Source organism: Hippichthys cyanospilos, chromosome 1 (genome assembly GCF_059441005.1).
Source record: "Hippichthys cyanospilos isolate Australia breed blue-spotted pipefish chromosome 1, RoL_Hcya_1.0, whole genome shotgun sequence".
Classification (NCBI taxonomy): Eukaryota; Metazoa; Chordata; class Actinopteri; order Syngnathiformes; family Syngnathidae; genus Hippichthys; species Hippichthys cyanospilos.
Window position 1 is genome coordinate 6,387,154 of NC_142369.1, and position 10,758 is coordinate 6,397,911.

At 40.6% G+C, this 10,758-nt stretch overlaps 2 protein-coding genes across 3 annotated transcripts; both read left to right on the top strand.

Annotated features, from left to right (window-relative positions):
- The first annotated feature begins 15 nt into the window (after positions 1-15).
- Positions 16-6,957, top strand: LOC148428830 (uncharacterized). Its single transcript, XM_088432032.1, has 12 exons — positions 16-135; positions 3,001-3,078; positions 3,160-3,258; positions 3,318-3,428; positions 3,508-3,591; positions 3,655-3,693; positions 3,767-3,811; positions 4,469-4,510; positions 4,590-4,694; positions 4,777-4,801; positions 4,873-4,958; positions 6,810-6,957. The coding sequence occupies exons 1-12, from the start codon at positions 78-80 to the stop codon at positions 6,821-6,823; spliced, it is 786 nt and encodes a 261-aa protein (XP_088288158.1). The 5' UTR covers positions 16-77; the 3' UTR covers positions 6,824-6,957.
- A 1,462-nt stretch (positions 6,958-8,419) lies between these two features.
- LOC148428831 (DNA damage-inducible transcript 4-like protein) lies at positions 8,420-9,970 on the top strand. 2 transcript variants are annotated; one of them, XM_088426705.1, is made up of 3 exons: positions 8,420-8,546; positions 8,642-8,750; positions 8,978-9,970. In XM_088426705.1, exons 2-3 carry the CDS (start codon positions 8,660-8,662, stop codon positions 9,469-9,471), a joined length of 585 nt encoding a protein of 194 aa, XP_088282831.1. In that variant the 5' UTR covers positions 8,420-8,546; positions 8,642-8,659; the 3' UTR covers positions 9,472-9,970. The 2 variants fall into 2 exon arrangements, with proteins under 2 accessions (XP_088282831.1, XP_088282830.1); XM_088426704.1 differs by having other exon boundaries at positions 8,449-8,750.
- Positions 9,971-10,758: the final 788 nt, after the last annotated feature.

Sequence of the window (10,758 nt, forward strand, 5' to 3'; positions counted from 1 at the left end):
TTGAACACCCTTATTTCTCCCTCTTTTTTTTTTTTTTCTACCCGCACCTCCAACGGAGTCAGAGGCACAAAGTCGCCATGAAGACCATCAGGGTTTTTGTGCTCCTGCTAACATCAGCGCATGTCTTCGCACCAGGTAAGAAAATCAGATTTCTTGTTGACTTTTATATTTAAGCATAGACAAGCACTTATTGAACTTATCACAGACCACACAAGAGTCATGGATTAAAAATGAAATCAATAAATGCTAGCCTCTTATTATTCTGAATAACAAATTCAGTTCAATTATATACATTGGTGCCTTGAGATTTTGTCATTTATAAATAGGTGAAATATAGCTGTGTAATGTACTTCATAATAACACAATCATACATAATTAAAATGTAAAACAGCATTTACCATGTAATTCAATTCAATGGATTGTGCCGCACCTTTTGGTGTGTGCACCTTGGCCACATGGGGGCAGTATAATACAGACGCACCGAGAACAGTTTCACCTGTGACTCAGGAAGCTGCGTAATGTACGTCCTTCAGAGAGGATAAGGAATATATGCTAGGGCTACGGAAGTAAAGTTGACCAAGTCGGGTAGTTGACAGTAAAAATAGGCCGTGCTCAAGTTGTGCCAGAACCATGTTTATGCCACTGTTTTCTGCCTGAAACTTTCTTGAAGACATATATAGTCTTGCAGTGCCGGCGACAGAGTTGTGAACTTCCCAAAAAGCACTAGTGTTGTGTTATCCAAGTTGTTAACCTGCAAACAATTTCTAGTGAGAGTTTTAGGTGTTCAAATTCCAACCAGTAGGGGGTAGTCACACAAAATATGGCCAATTTGCTCTTCTTTTTGAGCACACTAACAAGAAGTTATTGACCATGTTGGAGCTAACGGGCAGCTCCACATTATTGAAGCATCATCTGGAAGTAATTTGAAGATACTATTACATGTGTAATATATATATTATATGATGAAAGTGTGAAAAATTGCAATCATTAGGCCGCTAATGCTAATCATGATTGCTAACTGTTAAGCATAGGTGATTTTTTTTTATATTTCATGTGTGCTGTAGAGTTGCCAAAATTATTCAATCAATAGACAAGTTAGAACTATTTTATTAACAGGGTAATAATTTAGAGCTATTGTTTACCTTAAAAATATCCAAAGCTTCTGATTTCACCATATTAAAAATAAATATTTTCTGATTTTCTGATTAATTTTTCATGTTTTGTGTTTAAGCAAAATATTGTTTTCCTCTACACAATACTCAATAAACACTTATTTGTAAATCAGTAACTGGAGGGGGGGTGTTTTGCTATACACTTAAATACAAATAAAAATGTATTTAGATTTGTTGATGAATAATTGATAGGATAATCAATTCTTTCAACTCTAAAAATATTCAATAATTATATATTTATATATATATATATATATATATATATATATATATATATATATATATGCCTGCCCTTTTTTTCACTATTTGTCAACCATTAGTAGCTCCTGTTTTTGTCGCTATCTGTCAATCATCTAACAATTTGGGTCAATTTTGACTATCTTCCATGTAATCAATGTAAGTTTACTTCACGCTGCTTTGATTTGTCCATCCCCAAAAAATACTCAGGCTTTGAACCATCAAAGCAGAGGCGCACAAATGAGGCCTCGAGGGACGGCGTGACAATGGGAGCCGCTCGGTTGACGTAGAGGAAAAAGTCTCTTGATGTTTCTGTTTATCTTCACGAGCTTTTATCTGGTGCGATAGGTGATCCAGGGACAGATAGCGTTGGGAACCAAAGTCTCGCTCTTCTCACAGGGGTATCAAAACATCCCAACAGGAGAAATCTGGAGGAAATAATTTAGCGGCTTTCAGTGGAAAGCAAATGAGTTAAGAAATACGGCAAAGATTCCTTTGAATTTGAGTCGGGTCACAAATATTGTAGACATGTCCTCACAGCTGACAAGTGTGAGTAGAGGAAGTCCAGGTTCAAAGGTCAGGGGGATAACAATAGCGTGGAGGACAGGATGCAGCTTCAGACTGAAATGGGGATCCCAACAGAGGATGTCCACTGTGATGGGAATAATTCAAAATTCAAACAATCCATCATGTCTGGGGAAGCCTTAAACTGAAATAAAACATATACACGTGAGCATCATTTGACCTTCAGTAAAGTTGTTTCGCTGAAATCCCCCAAATAGATTTGTGGTGTTTTTTTTAAAGATAGGCTAGTGCCTATCAATTTCTGAAATCAGGCAGGAAATCAGAAAATTGCAATCAGTTTCATGAAATTTGGAGAAGAATACTATATCCTCCTGGAGACCCAGCCTTTGCATTTGTCTATTTTTGCATCCGTTTTGTTGCAGCAAGACAAAAAACATGAGAGAAAGGCCAAGATGTCCTCTACTGAGCACATGAGGACTTGGTAGCGTACCTTAACTGAATCCAAAATTGTACACCAAAAACAGATGTCCACTACAGTGGACACAAATGAATAGACTGGGTCTCGAATATTCATACTGGTCTCAAATATCACTAGTACTTATCTACAGTATATCAGAAATATGTCAAAGAAAAATAACATTTACATTCAGTAACAGCAACTTTCATTGTCATGCCTTGGCCACATGAGGGCAGTATAATACATCCATCCATCTCTCCATCCATTTTGTAAACATTTGGATAACTTGTACATAGAGTCTTTGCTCCAGTAAACAACAGTAGCGAGTAATTCCTGGAAGAGGATAAAGAATGTATGCATGTGAGTATTGTTGGATATTTTTTTTATATCTTCAACTTGAGTTTGCATTCAACTGGCCCGTTAATTAAGGAGTGCCAACAACGAGACACTCGCTATTTGTTAGCATTTACCAATGTCTTAGCATCGATGTCTCTTATCTTGGATGGATCACACACATCTCAATGCACCACTGTAGGAATTGGATCTGCTCTGATGCTACCTTGCTAACCAAATTGTGCTGCTCTTTCTCCATGTTGGTCTGCTTCGAAGTGTCAACGGATGGAAATGGCGGGAGCCAGCCGACAAAAAGTCCAACGACAGTCAAAACAATAACAAAGAACCACCCGGGTGAATATATGTTTATAATGAAATGCATGTATGCACCACCTATCTGCTAGCCATTAGCTTCCTTTTTGTCCCCTGGAGTAGCACCGACCGCGCCGGCAGCTCGGACCGCAGCCCCAGCAAGCCGAGCGCCTGTCACGGGAGCGCCTTCGGCAGAAACCACCAGACAACCCGCTCAGAGCAGTGAGTATGTCAAAAATCTTCAAAGTCTGCCCGGTGTTGATAATGACATTTTTCCATAGCAAAGGCAGTCCAGGTGGCGACGAAGGCAGCGGCGGCGGCGGCGACTCCCTCGCCAATGTCCACGCAGCCCAACTTGACGTCGTTGGCGACCGTGGCGACCGAGAACATTAGTAGGAGCTTTCGATAGCACATTTTGAACCTCCCTCAAGTAAATGCTCCTTAGATTTTCCTTTTCGTCTTGGCCAATAGCGGCAACGGAAGCTGCGCCAAATAACAGCACCCAGCCGAGGAGCGCCGGGTCCCAGACGGACAGGACCACCAACCCGGCGGGAGGTAAAAGCGAAATCGACTCGCGTGGATCTCACGACTAATTGTTTTTTTTTTAAATCTAAATAGGAGCGGGCTCCACCTTGGCCCCGCCGCAACCTGACAACGGTACCGTCACGCATGTTGCACAAAGATCCGTCATGACGTTGAGTTCTTTTCGACAAGTGCGTTTTCATTTCAGCGATGCCTCGGCTTGAAAAGGACCGCACCACCGAGAAAAGTCCCGGTAAGAAAATTTCAGTTTCGTGAGCATTCCTGCGCAATATCCGATCATTATTAGAATTTATTTATTCATATTTTTGTGGTCTCCTTTAATCTTTAAGTCAAGGGGAAAGAAAAGCACAGGGGAGCTGAAATTTCATCCAGATGGCACCAACATGTCACTCAAATATGTGATTCAAATTCTGCAAGAATAATGTGGAAGAAAATTGTCTAAATTCCTTTTGGTTCAGTTTTGTTTGGTTTTAATTCGATTCAATATTATTTTTTCCCCTTAAAATAATGATTCACTTATTGTTGATGACGACCCCAGGGAAGAGTTTTTTTTTTTTTTTTTTAATGGCAATAAAATAAAGATTGACCATTTTTTTTAAAATTTCAGGCCTTTTGATGCGCATTAGTTTTTTTCAGTTTTAGACTAACCTGTAACCTGTATAAATACTGTAAAAATAGTTAACAGTAATTGAAAGTTAAGGAATACAATTTTAGGTATACTTATACAATTTTTATAGATAATAATCGTATATATGGTTGATGTGACAAATGAGAGGGGGAGGCCCAAAATGTTTTCTCTTTCCTGGGAGGGGGCTTTGCAAAATATAATTGAGAAGCTTTGCTGTATACAGTGTTTTTGAACCCCCCAAAAATGATTGTAATTTGAAAGGTCCTCAAGTGGGCAACGGCGACAAACAGCTAGCAAAAGCAGGTGAGGGACCCGACGGCGTCAAAGTGGGCCCGGCGATGCCGTACACGCTAATCGTGTTGATATTTTTTTCCGTTTCCAGCTACAGACAAAAGACTTTGGTGGATTTTGCTGCCCGTTCTGCTGGCGGCCTCTGCCGCCCTCATCATCCTCAAGTTCAAATGCAAGAAAGTCCACGACCACTCGGGTACGTGACGTCATCCCGAAACGCTCACGGAGGACTGTCCATGGATTTTCAATGTAACGATCTACCCCCCGTTTTCAAACAGAGACGATTGACACTGGAACCGAGAAGTAAGTCTCAAGCGCGAAGGCCGTTGATAAGTGCGCCCGCAAAGCGTCCCGGTCCCCTTGTGTGTCGGCAGCGCGTCCTTCCAAGCCCGCCCGGAAAGCACCAAAGATGGCGTCATGCTTCTCGGCGTCAAGTCGTCAGGTGGCGGCGAGGAGCCGGGTGAGCCGTTTTCGCCGCGCGGGGCCTACTTCCTGCCATTGGGCGAGGCCTGGCGGGAAGTGGCGGCCTTTTAATATCTTATTGTGCTGCCGGTGAGATTCGGGCCGCCGAAGGTGTTTCCTGTGATTTGGGGCAGCCGCCCTCCAGCCGGCAGCGAGGCCTAAAAGATAGACGCTTCCTAACATAAACACGCATTTGTTTTGGTCGGGAGCTATTGTGTGACTACCAAATGTCACCGTGGCCCGCACGTGTGCGTGTGCTCGTGTGTGTGTGTGTGTGGGGGGGGTGTCTTATTGTATATGTTTCTATGTGTGCGTCTGCATATCTGTGTGACTTTTGTGTGACTGAGTGTCCTCTTGAGACACAGCCGACACATTTGGGTCCACTGTTGTGTCCATTTGTTTTTGGTGGATAACTTTGGAGCTACCCTATGAAGTTCTTGCGTGCTTACTAGGGCAGTGGTCCTCAAAGGGGGGGACTTGAAGGGGGTACTCAAGATGTTTAATAAAACAAACATGCAAAAATTCTTTAAAAATAATTATTGAATGACCTAATTGTTTCAGATAAATATAAATTTATAAAACAAATTTTATGTTCAGCAGGTTATTCAATTTCGTTATTGTAAAAAGTCAGATTCTCCCCCATTCTAGAATGGTTCGACCCAACTTTTCATGTGCCACCTTTTCTCGTTACCTGTCATGTTAATGATTTATTTTTGTGAACGCATCTCTATTATGATCCCAAAAGAGGACACTTTTAAGTTGTTTAAATATATTTTTTGTCAACTAATATTTATTCATAATTTTTTATTTTTGAGAACATGTCTAATACTTTATGATGATTATTTTTTTGTGGACAAATATTGAATAATAATTCAAGATTTATTCATGTAGCCCCTAAACAGGACACTTTATGTTTAATATATATATATATATATATATATATATATATATATATATATATATATATATATATATATATTTTTTTTTTTTTTTTTTTTTTTTTTGACTTAATTTTTTTTTCAAATATTTAATAATGATCAAGTTAATGATTTATTTTTGTGTTCATGTTGTGTAAGTGTGTGTCTCTTTTGTGCCTTTGTATATCGTGCGTCTTCTGTGTGTATTTATGTTTGCGTATCTTGAATTATGACTGTGTTGTGTGTGTTTATGTTTCTTTGTCTGTTTGGACTGCTTGTGTGTATAACATGGAGTCTATGTCCTCTTTGCTTGCGTGCGTATTTGTGTTGTGCGTGTGTTTGTAAATATGTTTGTGAATGTTGTGTGTGTCTGTCATTTTTGCATGTACGTGTGTGGGGCTTTGTGTTGTGCATTTGGTTATTGTATATGTCTGTTTGCATGTTGTGTGAGTTTGCGTGTCGCATTTGTGCTTTTGTTTAGTGTGTGTCTGCCGTGTGTATTTATTGTGTGTGTGTCTTTGTGTGTGTGTCTTTGTGTGACGTTGCATGTTTGTGCGTGTTGCTGCAACTTGTGAGGTTCATGACACGACACTTGACTTGGCCGTGAGCTCAAAGTGGGAAGTTGAGTAATTTTTGAGGAATTCCGCAGAGGAAGAAAATGTTTATGCCGTCGCTCATGTCGCATTCCTTCGGAAACACATTTCGAAGTTCTGTTAAAAAAAACAAAACAAAACAAAAAAAAAACTCCAGACACATTGTTGATCATTCCGCTGTATGACAAGGCCACCTCCTCCCAGTTTAGAAATGATTTATCGTCAATTTTTGGATCATTTTGGAAGCCGAAACAAGCTGGTATTGCCGCGTTGCGCAACAGCACCATCTTGCGTCTCGTTGTAAAACTACAGTCTGATTTCTTCCCCTTTCCGTTCCAGCCGCAGCAAGATGAAGCCAAGAGGTCCGAGGTCAAGAAGTGGAGCTGCCTCTCAACCTCAAATAACCTTCTCATGTTCACTAGATGTCAAACGGACCCGTGAGCTCATGTCGACAGTCGAATAAAACTATTGCCATTGTAAAAACAAACGACTGTGACTCTGAATCTTGAACTTATTTCATTGGCGTCTAAAGGTAAGCCCAATTAGTCTCTCTCTCTTATTCAATATACTCATTTCCTCATGTTCATATTTTACACTTGATATTTTTTATATACTTTTTAAATTACATTTATACTATACTGGCTGGTTTAAAGGCTGGAACTAGTTATCAAACGAATTATTTGCCGAATTGGACCCTCTATATCGAAACCTATGCTGTATTTTAATTGATGGGCCATTCATTATGGTGGACTGCCAAAACAGAGACACAAGTGCAGCGTGACCTCCTCTTCATGAGCCTGTGTTTATTACCAGGAAGCATTTAGTGAGGCCGGTGACATGCGACAGTGACATCTCGGCTTCTGATGTGAAAATTCTCATTGCCCAAGTCACCAAAACAACCGACCTCTTCAGTGAAATAGTTTGAAAGTAAGAAAAACGCTTGGAGCCCATCCAGTCTCGTGACCTCCTTCCTGAGTTCGGCAATAGGATCCCCAACCCTTGTAACGCGATTCTGGTCCAGCTCGAATGAATGTGGGCACACAGCACGATTTGGGAGGGGGCGAATAGTTTTTGCAAGCACATGGTCGCAAACATATTCCGAGGTCAAGAAATGTATGAAATTATCTCTAGAAAATGCACAGCTAAGAACTTAAAGGACATTCTTGGTCACAAGGCTGACTGAGAAAATGCCAAGATGTGCAAAGCTGCAAAAAAGTGCACACTTTAAAGAATGGAAATGATTAAAACATTATGCTTGTTTTTTTTTTGTTTACAAAACAATTTTATCAATATTGCCTCGTAATGCCGATGAGTTTTTTAAATAAAAAAAGACAAACGAATCAGAAGATGTTTCTAAACTTTTGACTCGTCACGCTTTTTATGATGCTTCTCTCACATATAGCAATGTTTGCATTTTCATATAGTTTTCCACATAATCCCCAGTCAGACGATTTTATGACAAGGTATCAAATGTAGGTCAGTGCCGTGTTGCTTGTAAAGTCGATGGTGGACTCTTTTTTTTTTTTTTTTTTTTTTTTTTTTCTGTAGGTCCATGTGTTAAAGGCAGCTGCATGTGACTGAAGGAAACGCAGTCTGCTCTGTCAGATTCTTTGACCCGGAGCCAGCTGAGCTACTAGGGGCAAGATCCAGTTACTGGGGTCATTCTGTGTCGACTTGTGACCAACTTTCACTAGGAGTGGAGGGCTACATTGTTAAACTCTATGCTAAAAATAAATATTTTACCTGGTAAAAAGCTGAATAAAATGCAAGCTTACCGCAGTATTCAGTCATTTATTTATTTTTCTTTTCTGTCATTTACCAACGCAGCAAAAGTGTTCTTCTCAGGTATTGGCCAATGCCTGATTGAGCAGCCAATAAGGAAGGGCACACAGTCGCAGCAGCTGATTGGCTAAGCATCATGATCACCTGACCGCAGGGAAGCTATAAGCGACTGCACGCGTCGACCCTGTGCAGTTTGATTTGTGTCTTCTTGTAAACATATATTTACGTGTTTGTGACCTAATTTATAAAAAAGGAAACCACCCAACCCCTAATTATTTATGTGCTAACTATAAGGTGAGGTTTTTTTTTCATTTTTATTTGGTGTTCAAGTTCGGGAGTTTAATTGGCCACCTGAATATTTTGCCTTTTTTTTTCTTTCCTCTAAAAAGATAGTGAAAAGTGTCAAAATGGTTGCCACCAACACGTTGAAGTCCAAACCGAGCGAGTGCGTCTCCAACGTGGCAGAGTACGCATACGACCAGGCGTCCTTGGAAAAAGGTGAGTTTTTTTGCCCCTCTTCCAGAATGAATTCTTGCTCATTTGTCAGCGCACTTTGATGAGGTCATCGTGACATCATCCAGTATTATAGAAAGCTGGCATCTGTAAATTTGATCTTGGATAGTTAAACATTTTTAGACTTTGGGTTAAATGACCAACTATCGCTCAAAAAGGAGACAGGAAAGAGAAATTTAGTTCTGATTCAAATTTTTCCATTGACTCTCTAGAATCGGATTTGTGGGATTCCTGTTGGACCGGGTCCCCGAGGAACTTGGAGACAACCAAGGACAGGAGCTGCCTCGGGCTGGCCAAAACGCTCGAAAGCTGCCTGTCGCGAGCCAAAAGGTCGACGCTCCACTGCTCCACCGTGCTGGTCCCGGAAGAGCTCACGAGGCGGATCGCGGCTCAAGTGTTGCGCCTGGCGGCCGGCGAGCCCTGCGGCCTGCGCGGCTGCGTCCTGGACGTGCTGCTGGAAGTGGACAAGAGCTGCAAGCGGCTGGAGCGCTTGGTGTGCGACGCCAGTGTGGTGCCCACCTTTGAGCTGATTCTGGTATTCAAGCAGGATGCCGCCGCCGCCTGGCCTAGCTTGCGGGACTTAATTTTCTTGGGCACCTGTTTCGCGCCCACCTTCAGACGAGTACTGAAATTGAGCCGCGGCTTCCGGCTCGTCAAGAATAAACTTTATTCCTCCTCGGCTGGCACCGTGATTGAAGAATGCTGAGTTGTGGGACGTTATGCATCGCTGGAAACGTTCACTGCATCAAAGTTGACTTGGACACTGTTGCAGTGCATATAACAAGTTTCCACACCCTTGTTAAAGACAAATGTAAAAAAACAGAAAAAATCCACCTTTTTCATTTGACATATATGGTGTAAATCTAGCATCATGGAGAATAATCTTGTGAAGATTCAACATAAATTTGAGCTTGCAATTACTTTTGAATATACTCGTTATAGTGTGCACATTTTGTGCAATGACTTTTTTTCTTCCCCAGTAAGATTTACGGATTATATATTACATGAAAATGTAGATTTTTTTTTTCATGCCATAATACGCAAGAGCTTGAACAGGGGACTTTTTATATCCTTTGTATTCATGGTATGTTTTTCAATGTTTCTATCTGCACTTCTCATGTATGGCATCAGAGATGTTGAAACTTTTCTCCGGCAATAATGTTCAATTATTCATTTTTTAAAAATGACTGCTTGGCAACAGTCAAGAATTTGAACAGCAGGCTGAGCAGTTGGCCTTGCCGCAGCCTTGCTCCTTTTTTTTTTTTTTGGGGGGGGGGTGTTTTTTTCACAGCTACGTATCTTCTGTCTCTGTTTAATTGCATTTTTAAATCAACGATTGCATTTGATTGAAATCTTTTCACTGTCTCGCAGACAATAAAACATTTCAAATCCATCCTGCACCATTTGCCTTTTTTTTCCGCCGACATAAAACGAGCGTTATAACAGCTGCGATAAATGGGCTCATGTGATCATGTTTAACAAGAAGTCTTGCGGGAGCATGATGAAATGGCAAAGTGATACATATGTGAGACATCTCGAGATGTGGAATTGTGCCTGTGAGGTTTAAGTAGGTCACTGGCACAAAATGCTAGAGCGCGGGATTGCTGTCACATAGTAGCTTTTATGCAGCCCTGTGTTTACTTGTGTCTTCCCTATGACTCATCTATTTTAAAGATAGGTAATATGTGTTTCATGCATTTTATCACTATTTTTTCATTCACAATCACTTGTATTACCTTTTTACCGTACACTTTTTGCCACTTGCTGCTGACTTAAAATAGCATCTCAGTTTCAAGGTAACAACCAATTGAGGCTCACATTGCGAACGTCACGTGACCAAACCCAGACACCAGGTGAATTCTGAATTCTGGTTTATCGTTTTTTAATTTGAACATAAAAACGTAACCAAACGAAATATAAACCTTTTAGTGTTGGAAATTGCTGAATAAGTTTACTATTCTTTTATGTAAAATAAAAAGCAAACTAGGTACAA

Excerpts from the sequence above, each read along its gene's own strand:
- LOC148428830 (XM_088432032.1), top strand. The coding sequence starts at position 78 with ATGAAGACCATCAGGGTTTTTGTGCTCCTGCTAACATCAGCGCATGTC. Across the intron at positions 3,429-3,507 it reads CGTGGCGACCGAGAACATTA|CGGCAACGGAAGCTGCGCCA; the intron begins GTAGGAGCTTTC and ends CTTGGCCAATAG. Across the intron at positions 4,802-4,872 it reads ATTGACACTGGAACCGAGAA|CGCGTCCTTCCAAGCCCGCC; the intron begins GTAAGTCTCAAG and ends GTGTGTCGGCAG.
- LOC148428831 (XM_088426705.1), top strand. The coding sequence starts at position 8,660 with ATGGTTGCCACCAACACGTTGAAGTCCAAACCGAGCGAGTGCGTCTCC. Across the intron at positions 8,751-8,977 it reads CCAGGCGTCCTTGGAAAAAG|AATCGGATTTGTGGGATTCC; the intron begins GTGAGTTTTTTT and ends TTGACTCTCTAG.